Source organism: Gopherus evgoodei, chromosome 1 (assembly GCF_007399415.2).
Source record: "Gopherus evgoodei ecotype Sinaloan lineage chromosome 1, rGopEvg1_v1.p, whole genome shotgun sequence".
In the NCBI taxonomy this organism is placed as follows: domain Eukaryota; kingdom Metazoa; phylum Chordata; order Testudines; family Testudinidae; genus Gopherus; species Gopherus evgoodei.
The window spans coordinates 273,029,648-273,052,971 of record NC_044322.1 but is presented as its reverse complement, the minus strand read 5'-3'; the positions used below and the strand labels follow the sequence as shown (position 1 = coordinate 273,052,971).

General features: G+C 44.0%; 2 protein-coding genes across 6 annotated transcripts in view; one reads left to right on the top strand and one right to left on the bottom strand.

Annotated features, from left to right (window-relative positions):
* Nucleotides 1-23,324, bottom strand: part of XRCC6 (X-ray repair cross complementing 6) — a 58,957-nt gene that overhangs the window by 19,835 nt on the left and 15,798 nt on the right. The window contains exons 1-4 of one of the 5 annotated variants that reach the window (XM_030547537.1): nt 6,437-6,457; nt 4,309-4,402; nt 3,887-3,999; nt 2,303-2,441 (exon numbers count right to left, since the gene is read on the bottom strand). In XM_030547537.1, coding sequence (XP_030403397.1) covers nt 2,303-2,441; nt 3,887-3,999; nt 4,309-4,387 — 331 coding nt within the window. In that variant the 5' untranslated portion in view covers nt 4,388-4,402; nt 6,437-6,457. Of the gene's footprint in view, nt 1-2,302; nt 2,442-3,886; nt 4,000-4,308; nt 4,403-5,029; nt 5,052-5,080; nt 5,249-5,776; nt 5,832-6,436; nt 6,458-23,324 lie in introns of those variants that run through there. The other 4 variants (XM_030547500.1, XM_030547511.1, XM_030547519.1 and 1 more) reach the window with 4 other exon arrangements.
* DESI1 (desumoylating isopeptidase 1) lies at nt 6,132-21,848 on the top strand. The gene is given in 7 exon segments (XM_030547550.1): nt 6,132-6,312; nt 6,315-6,510; nt 14,237-14,258; nt 15,318-15,387; nt 16,155-16,264; nt 17,085-17,207; nt 18,676-21,848. Coding segments are annotated over 7 exon segments (720 nt in total). The 5' UTR covers nt 6,132-6,207; the 3' UTR covers nt 18,770-21,848.

The following is a 23,324-nucleotide window of genomic DNA, read 5'->3' as shown; positions in this document are numbered from 1 at the left end:
AGACTGCATTGCTACCTGTGCTGGTGAGCTCTCCACGCTGGCCAAACAGGAAATGAAATTCAAAAGTTCGCGGGGCTTTTCCTGTCTACCTGGCCAATGCATCTGAGCTCAGATGGCTTTCCAGAGCAGTCACAATGGTGCACTGTGGGATACTGCCCGGAGGCCAATACCGTCAAATTGCAGCCACACTAACCCTAATCCGACATGGCAATACCGATTTGAGCGCTACTCCCCTCGTCGGGGAGGAGTACAGAAATCAGTTTTAAGAGCCCTTTATATCGATATAAAGGGCTTCGTTGTGTGGACAGGTGCAGGATTAAATCAGTTTAACGCTGCTAAATTCGGTATAAACGCGTAGTGTAGACCAGACCTTAGGGTATGCCTACACAGCAACTGAAAGACATGCTTCCAAACATGAGTAGACATATACATATTAGCTCTGCTGAAGTTAGTGCCTAAAAATAGCAGTGTGGCCACAGCAGCACAGGCAGTGGCTTGGGATAGCCACCCATGTACATATGAGGGGATCGGGCGGGACTGTAAATGGGAAGTTAGCCATGTAGCTAGCCCAAGCTGCTGCAGACATACTGCTATTTTTAGGCATTAAGTCAAGCACAGCTGGCACATATATGTCTATCTGTGCTGGGAATTACACCTCTGACCTGTTGTGTGTACACATCCATAGGTGTATGGACCCATTGATAACCATCCTCGCTTTTCAAACTATGGACTTGCTCAAGTTGACCAATGGCTCCCCTTCTGCTTGTCTAGTGCCAGCTTCTCTCTCTCTCTCTCTTCAAAATCTTGCCAGTGATAGTGGAAGAACCTTTTACTCTGCAACCACTGCTATTTGATCAGCTTTTTCGTATCTTGCTCCCCCACTGGATTCTCCATCTCTTAAGATCTCACCTGAAAAGGGATCCTATTCACTAATTTCCTACCCCATCTGTTATTTAACTAACTGCATACAGTTTTAGAATTAGTGTTCTGAGAGAAGATGCTATACAAGAAGAACTAGATTACATAAACCCTTCCCCCTCCAAGGTACCCTGTATCCTCCAGCAGGCAGGAGTCTTTCCCCAATTCTTTTCCCCCACTAACAGCCCATACCTCTCATCTGCACCTTTGGGCCAAGAGAACAATAGCCCCTTCCGGCTCTGGAGGTGTGATATATTAGAGGTTGGTAGGCAGAACTTCCACCATGATGCACTTTGCTTATAAGATGTGCTGCCAAGAAGCAATTTGGGGAATCAGACTTCAGACACACTCCTACCCTGCCAGTACAGTAGCTAAGACAGAGCTGGCTTTCTTTCTCCATACAACATCCCATTCTCCTAAAAGTACTTCAGCATGAAGGCTAAGAAGTCTCAATGAGAAAGAAAAGTTAACAGTCCAAGTCCTTTGGAGAACCATCTGCTTGCTGTCCCACTCCTATTTATTGAATATTCCCACTAGATACAAAGCAATAGCCTTTAGATAAAATGCCACTTTGCCATGAAGATATGAGCGCTTGGTTCCATTAATGTCACTCTGGCTGGAAGCGCTCACCTTCTATTTCCTGCCCTTTCCTCAAACAAGGAAATTACAATATTATCTTATCTGTCTCTCTCTCCAGAGCCTCCCACATCTCACTCTGCTTCCAACACTTTATCACAGTAACCTTACTCCTTCTGTTGGTTCTCAGAGTTACTGTGCTGCGAACATTATTATTATTATGGATGTCTGAGACAGAATGCCGCTAGCAGGTCATCCTGTCCATCTCCTATTGCAAATCAGTGTTTTATTTCCTTTATGTGTAGGGTTCCATATCTTTCTGTACTTTAACACAAGGCCCCATTTTATGGCCACTGCCCCCCCTTTGATTAAAAAGAGGACTTCTAGCACATACATGGTAAATACAACAGTATAGCAGGTGCCTAACAAGCTTTCAAGAGTCTGAATGAGACTCTTGAAAGCCTGTCAGACACCTGCTGTACTGCTAAATGTACCATATATGTGCTAGAAGTCCTCTTTAATCAAAGGGGGCAGTGGCCATAAAATGGGGCCTTGTGTTAAAGTACAGAAAGATATGGAACCCTACACATAAAGGAAATAAAACACTGATAGTGTGCGTTCTTTACCTGATTCAGTAAGGAAACTCTAAGCAGGGAAGTTGCTACACCAATCAAAAATCCCAGCACAGAAAAACAAATTAAAATGCTACAGTAACAGGCTTCTCTCTCCAAAGGGGACAAAAGGTGATAAAAGCATTGTACAAACTTCCCCATTTCCTCTTAAGCCTTATATGCCTATTATCTCTTACCTGGATTGTCCAGCTCCTGAAGAACATACACATGTTTGAAATCCACAGAATTCTTGTGTTTCTCAGTGCCATAAAACACAACACTCAAGAGGTCCCTGTCACTACTAATGATCTTGTTGGTGTACACATTCCGGATGCACTGGAAAGAGAAAACAGCAGAATCAGGGAAAAAGGAGGGAGAAAGTTAGCTGAAAAAAATGGTGCTAGAGTTCTACCTTTGGCAATCAGCCCTTTATAATGGCAATCAATGCCAAGGGCTGCCACAATGTTGTGAGCCACATTTCATAATAAGTTAGGTACAAGATGTTTATGATTACATTTGAATATTAAGCACTTTTCATTATAACATTTTCTACAGAAAAAGATAAGAGAAACACTTCCCAGAGATACTACTCTATAATACAAATGTATTCCTCATTTTGAAAACACATTTGTAGTAAGATGAGGCCCTGAAACAAACTCTTGTGTCAGAGGTCCAGTCTGAGGCCTGAAGCCTGAACCAAAGTACTTCCAGGCATTGCTAAACAAGAGCTGGGCTGTGAGCCAGAGGCAGGCCCCACTCATAGAAGTTGGCGAGAAGAGGGTTGCTAGAAGCAGGTGCATCCACACATAAGAGCTAATAAGAGGAACTTGTGCCATCTTGGCACCAGAACACTCCACAGAGATAACGAGGAACAGGCTGGTGCCTCTTAAAGACAGGGTCAAAAGGACAGCATGATGGATAGATCTGTTTGAAACAACATGATCAAAGGAGGAGACAGCACCTTAATGAGCCAAGGGGCTGTACTTCAATACATCAGTGGGGACAAGTAGTCTGTCCTATAATTGTATAAAAGTAGGTCTCGGAGTGCACATCTTCGTCTGACCTACGGGGCAGCGGAAAGTCCCATCACTGACTGAGCCGGTTCATTGACAGGGGGCACAAATTCGTAGTATGTATTGTAAAGTCTATGGGAAATTATTACTGTGCTTCGTTTGATAATAAACCTGGCTCAAGTTCCTTCATACCTTACTAGAGTCTGTGGTCTTCGGGGGTTCTCTTGGGGTTTGCTGTGTCAGCTATCTGTGCAGAACTGGGACAGCGCACAGAGGGAACATGCAGGCAGCCGACTGTTACCATCATCGAACAAGAGCAGAGCACCACACCGGTAGCTACTGACAACAATCACCACCAAAATTTCTGGGTTTGACTACAGATTAGGGATGCAAATATCGTTTAAAAAGTTAACCGTTTAAACTAAATATTTTTTAATTTTTTTAATGGTTAAGTGATTAAAGGGCTGCCCCAGTTGGGGCTAAGACTAATGATTACCAGTTAACCGGTTAACGTTTTACTTCGCTACTACAGATCAGACCTCTCCAGTCCACAACCGCTGCTGCAGAATGATTTCTGATTTTCACACCAGAGATATAGTGCTCTGATATCATGGCAAGGAGAAATACATAATTAGATAAGGCAGTCAACTACCTACATTAGCTATATTATAGTGGATAAGAAATCTGTATATAGGCAACTTGTGAAGCATGTTGAGATCTTTTAGTGTACAAGATAGGTTATTATTAATCTCTAACACATGATCTTACCTGAATTGTCATATCAAAAGGAGTCCACTCATCATCATCATAATATTCAAACATGGCCTTGGAAGAATCAACTAAAAAAATCAGGCTGTCTCGACCTGCATATTTATATTCCCCTGGGGAAAAAAAAATAAAAGTAGTATAGTTTTATAATTGGCTGTATCTTTTTTTTCCCCCCACTTAATGCACCCACCCATGTTATTTGTGCTTTGTAATATAAGCAAATGTAGGGAGTGGCTTGAGTAGCCAAAATGCATTCACAGGAGATTATTTACAATACAGAGGCTTGAAAGAACAAAAATAAAAGAACCTGAGGAGATCTTCAGAAATATGTCTGGAGCAGAGGATCCCATGCTAAGGGGAAGAAAGCAGGCACTCTGGATCACATTCACAGAACACTTTTTGGTTAAAGGTCAACTTCTTACCACCAGTTTCAACTTCTTCAGGATATTCTTCCTCTTCCTCATCCTCCTCATTTTTGTAGTAAGACATCCACTCTGACATGGCTGCCACTGTTTACTAAAAAGAGCAGATGAGGCAGGTGTTTGAACTGACCTTCAGTCTGAAGACCCTCCAAATAACTGGTCACATGGTTTGGGCACTTTTTTTCAGTTGCTAAAGTCTGGTCCAACTTACAAATTAGATCAACCTAGCTACATTGCTGGGGAAAATGTAATGCCCCAAGCACGATAGTTAGGGAGGCCTAACCCCCAGTGCAGATATAGCTAAGGTTTCAGCTACACTACAGACTTAGGCAGCTTACGTCAACCTAACTGTCTACACAACAACACTGCTCCCATCAATGTAACTCACCCATTACACCAACCTAATAACTTTGCGACAAGCATAGCGCTGTCGATATAGTTACGGTGACAGCGTAGACATGGGTGTCAGGCCCGTGTGGGGCTCACAGCGCCCCACACGGTGAAGTCAGTGGAAGCGCACCACCAACAGAGGTGGCGTAGCACAGACACGAACCCCCGGAGTAATGACTGCAGTGGCTATACCGTGACTTAACTTGTGTCGACTTAATTTTGGAGTGTGGAACAGGGTGACCAGATGTCCCGCTATTTGGGGCTTTGTCTTGTATAGGCACCTATTGCCCCTGACCCCCAGCCCAATATTTCACACTTGCTGTCTGGTCACCTTATGTGGGAAGCGCCTACGCCCCAGCAGCGCAGCCACAGCCTAACCCACCAGAGAGACGCCCCCAAACGTTACTGCCACGCAAGCGATGGCCAAGCCAACAGCGGGCTGAGCGGGACTCGGCCTGCAGGCTGTGCGCGGGCTCCCAGAGCCGCTGTCCACGCCAGGAGCGGTTGGAGAATCCCGGGCCGTGAGGGGGAGGGGAGCTGGGCCACGCGCCCCACGTCCCAGCAGCCAGCAGGGGGGGGCGCGCGAAGCAGCGCTGGCGGGATAACGGCCTGGCTGGAATTGCTGCTCCCCGCCCCCCTTGGCCTCGTGCCAGTGCAAGCGAACGGGACAGGCCCCCTTGCGCTGGTTTCCAGCCCGCCGCGAGCGTCTCGCGCCCTGACATGGGCCGCCGCAACGGAGCAAGTCGCGAGCCCTGAGCTGCCCATCAGCCGCCACCCGCCCTCTGATCTCGGGCAAGGGCACGGCGGGTCCCTGCAGCGGCAGCAGGAGGCCGGACAGGACACCCCCCCGGGGATGTGGGGAGAGAGGCGGCGGGAACATCTGCGGCCAGCCACAGCTCAGCGCCGCCCTGCCAATGGGAGGCCGGGGGAGGGGAGGGGGTGAGAAAGGGGGAATTCATGGGCACTGGGTGGAGGGCCGACAGCCCCCTAAGTGGGGAGATCGGTAGAGAACGAGGCGGGGCCCCAACAGTCCCTAAGGCAGCTCGGCTCTCCACGGAGAAGCGACTCCCGCCATTACCTGAGCCCGCAGCAACTCACCGAAACCGGAAACCCCACCCCGGAACCAATCCCACCCAATCCTGCGAAAGTGGGTGTGGCCCGGTGAAACCACGCCCCCACGCAATTGCTTGTGAGGAAGCCACGCCCCTTACATTCTACCGCCTCTCTCGAACCAGCAACTCAGCTCCAGGTTACAGCCCCGCCCACTTATTGCCCAGAAAGAGCCACAGGGCATCACCGCGTTCCAGCCAATAGCGGGGCCCATCCTTAACGCCGCCCACAAGATGGAGTTCTCGCTTACCTCATGTACCCCCTCCTCATGAAATAACCCCTCCCACCAGCAAAAGCCACGCATCCTAACGGCCTAGCCCTACCCCGCCGTAGTTAGCTCCGCTTCAGCAGCGGCGCCGGGTTCCAGAGCGGTGCAGTGACAAGCCGCGCGGCCGGGCTATGGCTGTGGCGCATGCGCAGAGGGAGCATTCCCCATTCCGCCCCCTCTGTCACCTCACAGTTGGTGCCGCCGCCGCTGCTGTGGACCCAGAAGTAGCGGGGCCGGCCCGGGCTCTCCCTCCACTCGCTCGCCAGCCCGCCGTCCCCCAGGCAAAGAGCCTCCTAGTCCCTCTCAGGGCCTTTCTCCCCCGCCCCCGGGACCCCGTCCCCCCATGGAGCCGCCGCCCACCCTGCACGCGGTGAAGCTCTACGTCTACGACCTGTCCAAGGGCATGGCCCGGCGCCTCAGCCCCCTCATGCTGGGTAAGGCCGGGGGCTGGCCCGGGGCAGGGTCGGTGGGGTGAGGAGGGTTGGGACGGGGCGGGGCCTGCGAGGCCGTGGGATGGGGGGAGCGCTAGGCCGGGCCCTTGTGCCGGATCCTGCCCCCGGCGGTCTCCCCCCTTTGCTGCCCTGGAGGCAGGTCACTCCTGGGAGTCGGACGCTGGGGCGGCTTCCCAGGGTGCAAAGTAACCTGTGTCCCGCCAGCGTGCTGGCAACTGCAGAGCCCCCCAGCAAACACACCCTGCGTCCCGAGGGCACAAGGGCTCCTTCGCAGTGACTGTGCCGTGGTGAAGTGGAGCTGTGGCCCTTTATCTGAGAAAAGAGATTTTTCAAGGCAGCATGGATACACTTTTCCGTTTTACACGGTACAGTACGGTTCACAGATGAGTGCAACACTGGTGATAAAATCACATTAGGGTGGGACTGATCCTGTTTTGGAATATGCTAAAATAGATACCTGTTTCAAGCAGTTTATAAAGATCTGTGGTAGTACTGAATGCTACCATGGGCAACGATCCAGTGTCAAATGCTACACTATGTGACACTTGTGCATCTAAAGAGCAATTCCTGGAAGTGTATGAATTTATTACCACTCACTCACAAGAGATATTAGATCTTTCCTTCCAGGATCTCAATGGGTGAACTTTATGAGTAAGGGAGGTGCAGGCCCTTTGCTAATAGTTTGAAATGCTCTATTACCAACTTTAATATGGCAGATTTAATCATAACTTGGCTGATGAGTGAGGTCAAACTTTTGGAAAGATTTTGTCTTGGATCAGATAGCTTGTAACCACCTTGCTGACACCCAAGATGTACCATCACTGTTTTCTTCTGGGTATGGTGGACTGAGGGGCATTAGTAAAAGTAATTATTTCTTACATTTTGGTATTTCCACACATATTTTATCTTCAGTTTTAAGATTGACTGTTATGCGGATTACTTTGTCCTTGTGGAATATGCCAAATGGTAGATCTGTTACTTGAGCTCTCCACTAAGAAATTTCTCTGTTTTAGGCACTGGTAATTAGACAAATTTTTTTGAGGGCCAGAAAGCATTTCCTGGAAGGGTTTGAAAAGATGTACAGGGTGGGTATCTGGTACCAGGAAGGAACAGAACATTGGCTGGGATTATGGAACTGATGCTGTCTTTAGTAGTTTCCTTTCTGAAATTTCCATGTACTTTGAGCTTGCAAAAATACTTGTTGACCATGAGACAGAACTTTGAAGTATATTGACTTTCTATCCTGGTAGCAATCTATTTTAGGACCCTATACAATACAGCTGGACAAGATCTGTCAGGTGTCATAGCTCTGTATGAAGGGGGATTGTGTTTTATTCCTTTGTCTGAAAATGTTGGTTTTTTTTTAATGGGGCTATGGGAGATCATTTCAGTCTTCCCTGGGTATGAGTGGAAAACTGGTTCTTGACCATAATGATTTTCCTTATGAGAGAGACTGAATGAGGACAAAGCTTTTCACTCATTGCAATGTCACTCATCTCTAATAGGTTGATGCTGTACTGTGACTCGTGATAAGGCCATACACCCCCGACTGTCTGTGGTGGATACTAGGCCATGTATCCTACCAATCTGGCTACTGTAGTTTATGCATATCACTGTCAACTCTCTTTCCAAGAACTTGTCCTTTGTCAACTGACTGATCAAAAGTTTGATGACTTTGAGGAATTGTGTCTCTTGTGTATGGTTTCTGAAGTGTGAAGTGGCCTTGTAGGAAGAGGAAGACCTGTACCTGTCTGCCCCATGTCAGACTAACAGTATGTATCAGCCTTCCCAGCCATCTCAGTACCTGAGTAGATGGCCCTATGGACTGTGAACTGCTGGCAGTAACTTCATCTGCCTGTCCTGAGAGAAAGATGTTGTGCTTTCCTGTGGCTTTTTAAAAATAAAAATGAAAGCCTGAATTATACTCAGCATAAAGGCCCATATATGCTAACAGTGAGTTTGTGACTTTGAGAAGAAAATATTCCTGTTGAGACCCAAAGTGATTAATTCCGTGTATGACAGATAGACAGAATTAGCAGCTTTGAGAGGTGTGCATTCCGCTATCCCACCCCCTGCTGGATAATTTCAAAATAATCACACATACTTATTTTTCCCTTCAGGCTCTTTTCCATTGTACTGGCAAGGGTGTAACTTTCTCTTGTAATAGTTTTAGTGACTAAATTTTATTTTGGGCTGGAGGGGAAATATCACTATGACTCTAAAGCCTGGTTTACACACACATTTGCAATTATTTAACTAAATGTGAGAAAGTTTAACTAAATCAGCTTTAGCCATGCTTCTTCTGGAATAAGGGTCCATCCACAGGTTTGTACTGAAAACTAAACTAATGTTCATTCACATCTTTTGTTATTACAATGCAAATTCATATGCAGACCAAACCAAAGCATTCTAGTTCTGGTATGACATAAGATTCCAGTCTTAGTATTTTGCTGCTTTATGAGTTCCTGAATGATACATTTAGCACTTATTCTTTATTTACTTTTTTTCTGAATGATAATAAGTATGCTATGATTTTTACAATATCCAATAATTGCAAAATAATGTACTTGAAAAACAGTTTATAGGAGTCTGCAGAAAAAAAGAGAAAATTACAAATTGGATCAGAGTCCACAGTTGTGTGGGAAATACTGATTGCTAGTGATGGTTAATAACCAGCTGAGATTGGGCAACTTGTCATGAGTTCCTGGAATAATGACCACTAGGCTTGCTTTGTCACAGTGACAAGGCAAACTTCAGAATATTTGGGATCATACGAATTTGGTGATTGGATTGTCCCAAAGATAGATCTTGGTTTTTATTCTTTATGTGACAGTAAATCTCTAGTGTGGGCTCTCCATTGCCATATCTGACTTCAGTGGTTTTCCACAGATCTCCCCAACGTAGGTAGATGGGAAAAGTACCTTCTTTCCCCAAATACATCTCATTCCCTTTTAAGTGGCCTCAAAAGCAGTTTGGCATTACTCCATAGATTGGCTTTATATGAGGATCTCATGCAGCCAATAGCTTGTTCCTTTTGGAGCTGAGAGCAGTTCAGATGTGGGACTCTTGAGCTTCATGGAATACAAAAATTAGACAGGGAAATAATGTATTAGATTATTTAGTTCTAAACCCTCATCATCCCTAGCCAATCTAGGATTACTCCTTACAGTATCATCATCTTTGCTTTACTCAGTTTAGCTCTAACAATGTGACTCTTTCTTTAGTGTGATAATTCCTCATAATGCCACCTTCTTAAAATACAAATGCATTTAAAATAAAGATTGGAAAGGAAGGTGACAAATTATAGGACCAAAAGAGTCTTAAGGTGTTTTAGAGGAGGGGAGAATGAAATGAGATGTGTATCAAAGGGAAGCAGTTTCCACATCATAGGACCCACTTCAGCAAAGGCATAATTGCCTGCCAATTTCAGATAGGCTAGAGGAATCCTGAAGTAGTAATGGGTGTTGTGTTAAAATGTGTCAGTACGAAACTCAAGGATCAGTCCTCTCCCTCAAATACTTGTAGAAAGTTCTATAAGGTAACTTCACAATGATCATCACCACAGCTGAATGCTGAACTTGGACAATTCTAGATTTCGATAGCATTGTCGAAACAGTTGTTATAGTGACTTGATCATGTCCTTTGGCCACATATAGTTTTCCTTCCATCCTCCTAATCCATTTTCTGGTGTTACTCTTCCGTGAATTTCCTTCCAATCTACCAGACATCTTTCTGATTATTGAGGTAGGCACTACTGAATACTGTAGTCTCTACTGCATCTAGGGACTATCACCTTCCTTATCTGTGATGTCATATGTGTAATCCAAAACTGTAATGGCATTTATCTAACTTGCTCTACCTTTCAGCCTTTGGGATGTGCTTTAACTACTTTAGCATGTCCAGCTAAACTAGCTTTAAAACAGTAAAATAATAAATATACCTCTACCTCAATATAATTCTGTTCTTGGGAGCCAAAAAATCTTACCGCGTTATATGTGAAACTGCGTTATGTTGAACTTGCTTTGATCCACCGGAGTGCGCAGCCCTGCCCCCCCAAGCACTGCTTTATATCCAAATTTGTTATATCGGGTTGTGTTATATCAGAGTAGAGGTGTATTCACCAATGGGAAAGCAGTGGAAGTTCCATTCTTAGCATGTTTGGTCTTATTCTTCCAGGAGGGGGTGGGGGCAAACGAGAACTGGAAGCTGATTGTGGACAAGCTACCCTAATATTAAGAGAGATTCATGGTGAGGATTAATGTATGCAGCACTGTGCGAATCAATCAATTAGGAATATATTTGTTAGATGGAATATTCAACCAGCACTACCATCCTTCCCACCCCACTAGCCCATAAAGACTCTGTGAGCAGGTGATAACCGTTACTTGAATTATCGCCTGCCTTTTTCCTTCTATCCCCCATCCAGCGCCTCATGATTTAAATGAGAGAACAGGATGGTTCCGGAGCAAGACTGAATCAGCTTTGCCCCAAAGCATCTGCTAAAGAGAATTGGTTGACAATGAAATACTCTACCCTTCCACCATACACCCTATCTCTGCACACTCCCAGCCACCTCTGGGAATGAGACTCAGATGCAGACTCAGTGAAACTGCAGCACAGTGCCAACAAAGTAAGGCAATATTCTTTCAGAAATGAGGTGGCATCCTAAGCGACTAAAAATGCTAAATTTAATAGCACCTTATTTCCCTGCTACCCTGCTGAGGGAACAGGTGTTGCTCTCACTTTTGTGCCAGTGCAGGCACCAGTTTTGCATCCCAGTCAGAGTATTTGGTATCCTGAGTAATAGCTGTCTCCTTATATAATCTCTTCATGCATCACTAATACACTGTTCTTGGATTTGATTAATCCCGGTCCATCTACAAACTGCACTTTTATTTGGGATTAAAAACCTGCGCATGCATACACTCCATCCCCTAACTCTCTAGATTAATAAATTAACTGTGCCAACAAGATGGATGTTCACAGCCATCTAATCTTCCCACTGTGTGGCCTTCTGGATAAACCCAGGCATGGAAGTAATCTGGTTTGATTGGATTCTAAAATTATACAGGCTCAGTTTCTAGTCTAAAAGTGACCTTGTATCCTAACTATGAAGCTGTCTCCTAACTTAGTCACAGAACAAGTAAATAAAGTCTAGTAATTCTTCCACTGCCCCCCAATTAATTGTGGGAATTTGAATTGTTTCTCATGAGCTTTAACCTATTTTCTTGCTCCCATATATAGTGTTTAGGTTGGCAAGATAACTATTTGAAACAGAAATCTTTTAAAAAAATTAAAGTAACAAAAAAAACCCAACACCCTATGTAGGCTCCCAAATCTCTTATGCTCTGATTCAGCAAAGTATATAAATATGTGATTAATGGGACTACTTGCATGCTTAAAGATAAGTATATGCTTAAGTATCTTGATGAATCAAGGCCTAAAGGCTATCAAATACCTTAGTCCTAAATTTTAGTAAATTTTGTAAAAAGCAACTTAAAATGTCTTGATCTTATGTTGATATTCCCCTACAGTATTGGGAATCCAAGAACAACTTCTCTTTACTAACAAATTATAATCAGTAAGTGGAACTGTCCAGTAGAGCTTCACTGTCTAGGATGAATGAAGTACAAAAACTAACAGCAGAAATAGTGAAGAGACCTTGATTTTAAAAACATTTCCAATTTAGGAATCTTAGGCGTTCGCACACGTAAAGGAATGCTTTAAAACAATTTATCTTGACATCCTCCCTGTTTAATAGAATATATTTTTAGAGAGAATTACCATAGAAAATCAAATTTTAGAAAACTAGTTCCTTCCTCTCCAATCTGCTGCCAGGATTCTGTCTCTATAAACTAGCATCTGAAGTTTATTTTATCTGTACTGCTTAGACAGAGTCATCACCTGTTGCCAGAGAAAACACTGAATTCTGAACTATATTCTTGACATCATTAATGAAGGAAGCTATTTTCACATTTAGTTTCAAGATGTAAATATTTGAAACTTTTTAATCTGCCCTAATCCTGTTTTTAAAAAGCCCTACAGGTTATCTTTGCAAGGGAGACACTATTGGGTTCTCTTTCAAATAAATTATTATTTTTATTCTAATACTGCATATAGGGGTCCAATTATGTTAGGTGATGTACAAACACATGAGAATAGACACTGTATGTATAATTCTCCATTGTCCATTCTCCAATTCTCTTACACAGATTCAAGTCAATTTCCATGTATTGTTTTTTTAGTCACTTTCTAATTAGTTTAGTGTCATAAGGCAGATTTCCATGTTTCTAAATAAGCTGAAACCAAAGTGGCTTTTTTCGTTTCATCTTTTGAATTCAGTGATCTTTGCAACAAGTCTTTAACTGTTGCTGCTGGCTGAAGTCACAAAATGGATAAGGTGGTAGATTAAAAACAACAGATTTGGTAGGTTATAATTTTAAAGCCTATTTAAATTTCAGTCCCATACTTTATTTTTAAGAAGAGATACTGAGAATGAGCTACAGAGCTGTCACTTCTAGGTCACCAGTTCCAATCTGGCTGTTTATCAGTAGTGACTGAAAAGGAAATTCATTATTATATGATGGCTGTATAATGGACTATGTAAAATTGGTATTAGTAGTATACCTGGTACTGACTGAGCATCTTTGTTGTTAAACTTAGAGGCCAAGCACTGACTGGGCCACTGAAATGGTGCTCTCTTCTTTCCCCTAGAAGTGGGTCCATTCAGGGTTAGGATGATGTATGTTGGCAGAGAAGTCTAGCACTACCAATTCCTTATGCAAGTAAACAGAGAAATTAAGTCACCAGTGCAGATAGCGTGGCAACCTTTGGCATGCGGCCTGCCAGGATAAGCCTCCTGGCGGGCTGGGCTGGTTTGTTTACCTGCCGCATCTGCAGGTTCGGCTGATCGCAGTTCCCACTGGCCGCGGTTCCCCGTTTCAGGCCAATAGGGGCTGCGGGAAGTGGTGCAGGATGAGGCATGTGCTGGCAGCCGCATCCCGCAGCCCCCTTTGGCCTGAAATGGGGAATTGTGGCCAGTGGGAGCTGCAGTCGGCCAAACCTGTGGGTGCGGCAGGTAAACAAACTAGCCCCGGCCCGCCAGGGGACTTACTCTGGTGGGCCATGTGCCAGAGGTTGCCAATCCCTGCTTTAGAACAATGGCTCTCAACCTTTCCAGACTACTGTACCCCTTTCAGAAGTCTGATTTGTCTTGCGTACCCATAAGTTTCACCTCACTTAAACTACTTGCTTACAAAATCAAACATAAAAGTGTCACAGCCACACTATTACTGAAAGTGTTTACTTTCCCATTTTTACCACATTATAAAATAAATCAATTGAAATATAAATATTGTACTTACATTTCCGTGTATAGTATATAGAGCAGTATAAACAAGTCATTGTCTGTATGAAATTTTACTTTTACTGACTTTGCTAGTGCTTTTTATGTAGCCTGTTATAAAATTAGGCAAACGTCTAGATGAGTTGATGTACCCCCTGGAAGACCTGTGTGTATCCGCAGGGGTACATGTACGCTGTGTTGAGAACCACTGCTTTAGAAAGATACACCTTTGGCATTAAGTTTGCAGCTTGGGGTTAAGGCAAGATGTGGTAATAGGTGAGAGATGCATAGGTGAGTGACAGCAAGTAGACTGAACTGTGTAAAGGAAGTTGCCGATGACTCTCTCCTTCTCTCTACATACAGGGAAACAGCTGGATGGGATCTGGTAAGTGACTAGATTTAACTTGCATAAATGTGTGTTAGACATTGGGTAGCATTTCCAGTATGACATTATAAATATTTTAGATCTAAAGGAACACATTGGTACTGAACAGAGATTGAAGTACTTTCTGAGTGGTCTTAGAGTTACTAGAAGGAAGATTGATAGCATTGAATTAGGCACTGTGCAAATCTCCTTTCAGTTCTTGTCAATGGACCTCAATACCAACAATAATTTATTATTACATATTTTATTGCAGTAGCATCGAAAATGTACTGGTCATTTTTCAAACACAGGATACCGTCTCTATCCCAAACAACTTAGCTTCTGATTGTAGACATGACTTAACATGAGAGCACCAAGAGCAGGTGAAAATAGGAGAATTGCAGACAAAGGTTATAAAAATAACACCATATGGTTACTTAGTAGCTATATGTACATTTTGTTAGAAAAATATGTTCTCCAATAGATAAAGCACCATCATGCCCAACTCACCAAAGTCTCCATCCAGGATTACGGGCCCTTTGGCCAATGTCTTCCATCCTCCCTCACCAGTCAACTACCCTGTCCTCCCTCATCCAACTATCCCACTCACTGTTCAACTCTTTTCCAGTCCCAGTCATCCAGCCATTGTCCATATGGTGAATTCATGCCCCAAACTTTCCCAGGTTTCTAACTGCCCATGAGAGAAGTTTTGTCCTTCAGTGCATATGGCTGGAAAAGGAAAGCTGTTGGGAGTGGTTCTCCCACCTTTTCCTGTGTCTTACGTATCATGGTGATCCTGGCTGAGCCATTCGCTCCCACCTGCAGTGTAGCATGAGGCTTGATAACCAGTATGACCATTTTTCTTTTGGTTAGTGTCCTAGCAGACGACATTCCTACTCATAGAAAGGTCTCAATCTTTTCTTGACTTTAAGTTATTTGCCTCAATAATATCTTTAGAACTGTAGTACATGTTGCCTGTCTTTCATCCACTCATATGAGTGGTTTATATGCTGGCTTAAACATTTCCTCCTCCTCTTTCATATGGCTTCCCTTTCATGTCTCCTTGCTCTCCCTCAACAGGCACACCTCCATAATTGTCCATAAGGATGAGTTCTTCTATGGCAGTGATGGGATTTCCAGCTGTGCACCTGTAAGTTCTGCTATCTTGGGACTTTTTCCTAGTTCTACTCTTTTCTCTTTCCATATTGGTTTCTTGATGATAATTAATTTCTCTAATCAGGAGTGTCCTGTGTTTGCCCTTTAGGAAAAGTATATAAGTGTATTTAGTCTTAAGAGATTGCAAGATTCAGCCAGGTGAGGTGCTAAGGGTCAGGATGGCTGGTCAGCTGGGGAAAAGGGACCCTGCACAACAGGTTTGGTCCCAACCACAAGTTAAGGTTTACATCAGCCAGAGTTCAAAACAAACTATGGGGCTTCCTGTGCTCAGCATTCTGAAAAGAAAGAAGCTCCTGCAGCTCAGCCACCCCTTGGCTGCCTCGGTTGGCACTAAATGGACGAATTTTATAGTTTGACATTGGTGATTCACAGTATTTAAAATGCACACACATTGACTACCTTGATATCCTCTACATTTGGCCCAAAGTTCACCCTCTGAAAGCACTTTAAAACACAGGTCTGCCACACAGTTCTGGAACAGCATGGAGAACACAGCAGCAAGTTGCAAAATAAGCCACATGAAGTGTCTTGTTCCTCTCATTCTCTAACTGGGAAGAGCTGAGGACAGAATAGTTTGCTCTGAATCTGATACTGTAAGCCCCTTTCCCTGCTCCTGGGCAAACCATGATAGTTTGTTTATGTCAGCAGCATTCTGGACTACAGGAATCCCCACCCATTGGAGTGCTCCATCAGAATCCATTCTGTCCATTTAGCATCTTCTTTTGCTTGTGCATTTCACAGGGAGGGACGTTGCTTGGGCCCCCTGACTCAGTTGTAGACCTGGGGAGCACGGAAGTTACAGAAGAAATTTTCCTGGAATACTTGTCCTCACTGGGAGAATCCATGTTCCGGTGAGTTATAGCTTTTATTTGATTTTTAACATTTCTTTGCCAAAAATAAGAAAATTGGGGTGGGGGCCCCAGGGCCTGTCTCACTAACACAAAGCTTCATCTGCCCCTAGTATGCTGTTTAGTACTAACCAGATAATAAGTAATAATGGGGCTAAACTGGCACATGATCAACTGCAAGCTATGTAACACTTGGGTAGACCCAGGTCTTGATCAAGACTGGAAAAGAATTCTGTCAGGATGCCCGCAACACTGGATCTTGAGCCCACATTGAATACTGACAGAAAACAGGGTTTTGCCTGGTACGTATCTGATGAGAGACCTTTTTGGAAGACCTACATGATGGAGGAAATAGTGTTCGTTCAATAGGGGCACTTTACCATGAGAGCCAGTATTGAAACACTGTCCCGTCTTTCAGATGATATGTAAAACCAAGATTCTGATTTCCTGTGTTCATTAGAAAACCAAGGGCACTTCTCACAAAAGCAAATTAACAATAATACTTAGTGTCCCAGTGAAATTCCAGCCTCAGTAATTACTTGCATCTACTATTTTTTCTGTAATTTCAAGTGAAGAAGTTGGTACTCATTTCTCCTCCAGAAGGCTGTTGTGTAGTGTCAGTAATGCAGAATGGCTGCCACGTTCCACCCCCAACACAGCTGAGTTTTGGAGAGAGAGCGGATTTGTGTGTGTTGTCTAAATCAGGTTAGGGTCCTTTAGGATGAATGATGCTGATGTAATTGATTATTGGTTTGAGTTCCTTTTCTTATGGTATTTATTGCTGACTCTCTCTTCTCTGCTTGAACTCCTCTCTTGGGCACAGAGGAGAGTCTTATAACCTCTTTGAACATAACTGCAACACCTTTAGTAACGAAGTGGCGCAGTTCCTCACAGGAAGAAAAATCCCTTCCTACATCACTGACCTTCCGTCCGAAGTCCTTTCCACGTGAGTACAATCTTCTCTGTTTCTATCTGTATTATGTTGCTTCATGCTGATGTCTGGATGTTTGCTGCCACATCTGTTAAGCCCTAGATGGGGACTGGTACCTGCTGTACCTCATGAGATCAGGAAGAGGTTGCCACTTCATTTATTTGGGCCTTTATATGCAATGACAGTCTCCACACCATGACTGGCCCTGTCATGATGAGGGAGGGGTGGAAGATTCTTTTCTTCTATCATCAATGAATGTAAAATAACTGCCTCCCTATGGCTTTTTTTTAATCACGTGACAAGATGTATATAAGAGGTCAGAGAGCTGTATAAAGACCAGTGGCTAAGGATACTAGTACCTCTTTGAAATTAAAATAAGCAATGTCTTCATCTCAGGGCAGGGTGTGGGCATCGCTAATGAGTCACCTTTCCTGCCCCAGAGGGCCATCACTGTGTTGAGGCTTGCCAGGTTGCCCTATGGAGGTAAAGCTTTGAAGTTGCTTTTGAGATGCTTAAAAGCAGGGGCTGGATGGGAGGAGAGGATGCAGAAGGGAGGAAATAGGTGAAAGTTCTATAACATCCCTTCTCATCACAACTGAGATTTGTAGATCTCACTGCCTCAGAGGCTAGCTCAACCTCCTTTGGTATGCACTTTCCGTTGAGTCAGTAAGGAGAGCTGTACCATCCAGTTCTCCTCTTACCACAAACAGCATTCTACCGGACTATGACACGCAAGGTCAGTTGGTAGAAATATTTTCAGAGCTAGTGTATACTTGAATAGGCAACCTTCAAGGAAAACTCAGATACTGCAGGACTCAGTAGGAATTATTCAGTGAATACTGATCCAGAGTTGCATAGAAGTGCTAGTGGTGGTTCTGCTGCCAGAGATGCCATCTTTCAGATGAGATACTAAACTAAGGTTTGGACACTTGTGACCATTAGAGATCCCATGGCCCTTTTTCCAAGGTTACTGACGATAGACACTATGTTTCTGGCCAAGTTTGAATTTAGCTCAAATTTGACATTCTGCCTCCCTAACTTTCTCTTAGGAGTTTCAGTTGGATAGCTACTACTCCACTATTTAATGATGTTTGACACTTAATGGAAAACTGCTTTGCAAAATCATATTCTGATCACTTCAGGTAACTAGATACATTACTAAATGTTAGTATCAGATAGGGTACAGCTATCTTGACACTACCTTATGTTAGGATTCAAGGAACTGGCTCATGAAAACTAGAGTTTGAACAAACATTTAAAGTTGCTGCTGTAGCAAGTTTTATTTAACTGGTTAAATTAAACCATATAAAGTAAGTCGCTGAAGAACAGGACTTTATGAAGTGACCTTTATAAAGGCCATCTCATTCTATTTCAGAGGTGGCTGTATTTCAAGGGTGCATGAGAAATCTTTGTATATATGTAGCATGACCACTTTGAGATCTATAAATGTCCTTTTTTTTCTTAAATTTCCTGGCCACCTCAGACCCTTCGGACAAGCTTTGAGGCCTCTCCTGGACTCCATCCAGATCCAGCCACCTGGTGGGAATACCTTCCGCAGACATAATGGACAGAGCTAACACGAATGGATGGATGTGCCCAGCCTCACCAGGCTTTTCCTTTTTAAACACACAAATCTACCAGATTTCTATTTTATAATTTCACATCAGCATTGTCTCCAAGGAACTAACAAGTTGTTTTTTCAGATTTCCCAGGGAGATGACTTATCAGGTTGCATGTAGGATAATGCTACCAAAAAGATTGCCATAATTTCTAATAGCATTATTCTAACTTGTTAAGCCTGTGAAAACTGATGCTTTCTAAATAGCCCCCTTGCTGGAGATGTGGGAATTCATTCTATGGAGACTGGAGAGCCCATTACTCAATTTGGGGTACCCAAGGGAAGGCACTGGGTTAAGAATCCTAGCATTCCCTTGCCAGACTTGCATCTTTTTTCTTTTTCACTGCCCATATTATGGGATATTTGCTGCAGTCTAACAGGAAGATACAATGAGTTTTGTAATACTGCAGTGGGTCCCCCAATATTAAAACCTTCTCACTATTCCATTAATGTTGTGTTGTTTGCTCAAGTGGAGAAGTTAACATAGCCTAGTCAGAACATTCAGGGGAAAGGTGTCCTAGCTGAATAAAACCTGCTAGCCTCTCAGTGTTACAGTCTTCAGTGACATTAGGTATGAGTTGGATGGTAGCTGCAGCAGAGTGTCACCACTAGCCTCATAATGCTAGATCCAGGAATTAAGGGGTGGAGGACAGGACATCTCCAAAAGATCAGTATCCCTTTCAATCAGGGGAAAATAAGGGTCAAGTAAAAGTAAAATGAAGTGAAACTTTTCCTTCTCCCCATAGCAAGCAAGCTCACAGGCCCCTGTGCAGACCCCCTTGAAACTGACTGACTGCCTTTGCATGGGGCCTGTTTTTGCCCTGCTGAGCCAGTGTTGCATGCATAGTGAGGAAAGAACAGCATGGCAGCTGCACATTAATCTAAGGTTTGCAAACAGTCTGCAGCATCTGTTTTCAGTCACAACATAAGCACTAAGGTCCCAGCCTTCTGTGAAACCATAATCCTTTCCATGGCAATTGAGTGTGATGTCACGATGAGTCTGATTAAATGTGTGAAGAAAACAGCGGGTCAGCATTGAAGGAGCTGCTATGTGGTTTCCATATAAATTTCCCCAAATTAAAGAAGAGGGATGAGCAAGACAAAAGCAGAACAGCCTCTAAATAGAATTTCTCCACTTTTCCATGGGGCACCAGAGACACTTCAAGGGATGCACGTGCCTGTCATTGGAAGTGAGTAAGACGGACCAGTAGGCAAAGGGTTGGGTCAGAACAGCATCCTCCTCTGATTTAAGATTTCTGCGGCCTCTCCATTTAACTATCTTGTGAGTAGGAGGTTAGGGAAAGGAAAGAAGGGGTACTTTGTGCTAGCTTTCCTTCAAGTATAGATATATTCCTCCTATTGATTCTCCAGCAACTGTATTTAGGAGAGACAATGCAGGAAGGATAGTCATGCAACAGTGGGAACTTCCCCATGGCCACAAGTGTTGCTGATACTCTGTAATGGGGAGTACTTGGCCCAGATCCTGCCAACAGGAGGATCTTGCATGTGCAGAACCCTTTGCCCAGTGTCGTCTTGTGCAAAGTACTGCTCCAAGCTTAGTCCAGACCTGCCTCAACCTCTAATCATACCGGTGCACAGGACACTTCCTAAGATCCTAAAACAGTTGTGTCCTTGCTCTTTTAGACTTCTACCCTTGATAACAGTTCCAAAAGGATATCCTTTGCAGAGCAATTTCTGTTGCACTTATTCAGTAACAACTATAAGTGGTGCACACTGTTTAGGAGAAAGAGGATGATTTTAGTTTGTTTGCTGTTGCCGTGCATGTTGTATAGCCCTTTACACAAATACATAGTGCGTGTAAAATGTGTTATCAAGTCAGACTGATAAAGTGTATATAACTACACAAGGTGCAGGGGAATTGTCAGTGCTATCCAGAATGTGTTTCATTGTGTCATCTTCTCCTTGTACCATAACAGTCCTCTTCCTCAGCCCTTCATTGTGATGAATCTAGACTCCAGGTGCGGTAGAACCTAAGCAGTGGGAGCACATCCCGTTAGAAACCGCTCCTGGTTAGCACAAACATTCCCAAAACCCAGAAGATGCATAGTCTGCAGAAACTGTTCTAAAGTGAGTGGTTTTCAGAGCCTTTCTTTCCCAGCTCCTCCACAAGCAGCACCAAACAGGTCTTTGCATTCCTCTGCTTTCCTATACTCTGTACGTCTTCCTGGCCAGTCCTTCCCCATCTCCTGTTGTATAAACGGAGACCAGCATACACCCTAGCAATGTATCCCACTAACTAGGCTTGAGCCTGGATCTTACTTGACTGCCCAGCAAACTTCAGGTCCTTTTACATCTTTTCTGGGAGAGGAGAGAAGGGGAACAGATTCACCTCATGTATTTTGGAATCTGACGTCCCTCCACCTCATTAATCCCAGTACAGATAGTGCTGCTACTTAAAAAAAAAAAAAAAAAAAAAAAACTTTACTGGATAAAATTTTACTCAGCAGCAGCTTCTGTTTGCAGGCACTGGGGACAGTCCCATTGTTGGGGGAGTGGGGGGGGACCCAGAAAGGGGCCTGAGTTCAACACTGACACTGGGCTCCTTGATAAACGAATTACATGAAAGTGAGCCCCCTCTGCCCCAACCAATTAACATGGTTGTGTAGTGAGCCCACCCGATGCTCTGTAGGCTTATTAGTAGCCCACTCCCTCAGATGGGTTATGTATAAATTGCAGATGCCTATACCCAGCATTCCACCCACCAACACTTATTTATAGGTATATAAGATAGAATGAGAAATAAATATGTAAATGTATGTAAGTAAAGCACTTCCAGTGAGTTGACTAACAAAGGGGCAGGGAAACTGAACCTTTTCTCTTGGAAGAGAGCAGAACCCCTTTGCCGCAACTCCTGTTTTCTATCTTGTATTTCTGAGGTTCCCCTCAGTGCTGCTGAACAATGCCTGGACACAGGGGATGCATTTTTACATTAAAATAATGATGTCTCTAGGCAGAAAGTGGTGTTTGGTTTATTCTGTTTTTTTTCTCTATTACAATAAACAGAACTATAGTATGTTGTTCTGTGTTACTTCACATGTTGACACAGCTCCTGAACAGAAGCAAGTGACTAGAGCCCCATCAGGGCCTATCTGTCAGTATCAAGCTGTGGGCTTGGAAACTGCCCTAGCAGCTCATGGCATTTGGTGACACTTAAAGGAGTACTGGCTACCTCACTCTGGTAGAGCTGGTCACAAGCAGCATCAAGTTTGGGGATGGTGCTTCCATGCACACCCTGCTTCTGCATCATGGCTACTTTCTTTGATATCTGACAGAGCTCTGAAGAGCCTGTCAGTGCTGCTGAAAGTTGGCTGGATGCTCTTTGGCCCTCACTTTGGGTAAGATGCCTTCATAACGTTGAATGGATGGGGAAGAATGAAACCTCCTAATCTTTGCTGCTAGAGAAGGAGGTAAGCTGAGTTAAGACAGGAGGGGGGCTGGGCAGTGAGGGAGCCTATGCTGGAACCTCCCTGAACACACTCGAGTAATGTCAACATTTTGAATGGAAGATATCAGCCAAGTATTTTGGTATTTTTTAATAACAGGGAGGCCAAGGCCTGGCTTTCCTTGCAGAAGCAGGGAAGAGAGTGCATAGAATACCCACCTCATCCTAACACATTCATTGCTTTATAGGAATTCCTGTGCTCCCATCAACATGGCTCTGGGGAAAAAGGAAAAATTCCTTCCCAATTTTAGTTAGCCATCAGTTCAACCCTCAGAATGCAGGCAAGTTATCATGCTTCAGCATCTGTCCACGTAAATTCATAGTATATTAATGACAGAGTAATTATGCCCACCTCTCCCCCTTAATGCTAAGAAGCTGGATTCTGCTGATATTTAAAGGACAAAGAATTTCAAACAGGGTCAGAGTCAGGACTGCAGTTGAACTGGTGGGTACATAGTTACCAAACTTAGATTTATGCATGGGAAAGCTGGTCTTATAGCTATCAGCAGTGGCCTCAAGGAGAGCAGACACCTATTCCAAAGGGGGAATGCCAGCAAATGGTCCATGCTGCTTGTTACAGGGCAATGCTTTTATGTCAGCAGCAGCTGCTGTAAAAGGAACATATCAAGGGATCTCTAGCATATAGCCAGAACATGTGGTTTGGTTGGGGCTTCAAAGTGTTCAGGAACTAGAATGACAGACAGTTTGCCCAGGGCAAGTACATCCTTACAGCAAGCCCAGATGACTTATGAATGATTAAACACATTGCTGCTGCCCAGAGGGCAAATTCCTGTTGCGGGGGTGGGGAGGGTAAGAGGGATGTGAGCATTCCTCCTAGCCAGCTGGTACTAAACAGCACACAGGATGGTTAGAGAGTGGTTTGGACTCTCCACAGACTCTTGCAAAGAGGTGTCCAAAACAGTATGAGGAAGATAGATTTGGAAGAACATAACAGGTCAAATTCATCCCTGGTGTGACTCCACCGATTTTGAGGGGGGAAGCTGGTCTGACATCTGTTTATAGGTGTGAAAGATGCAAAATCCTGACAAAA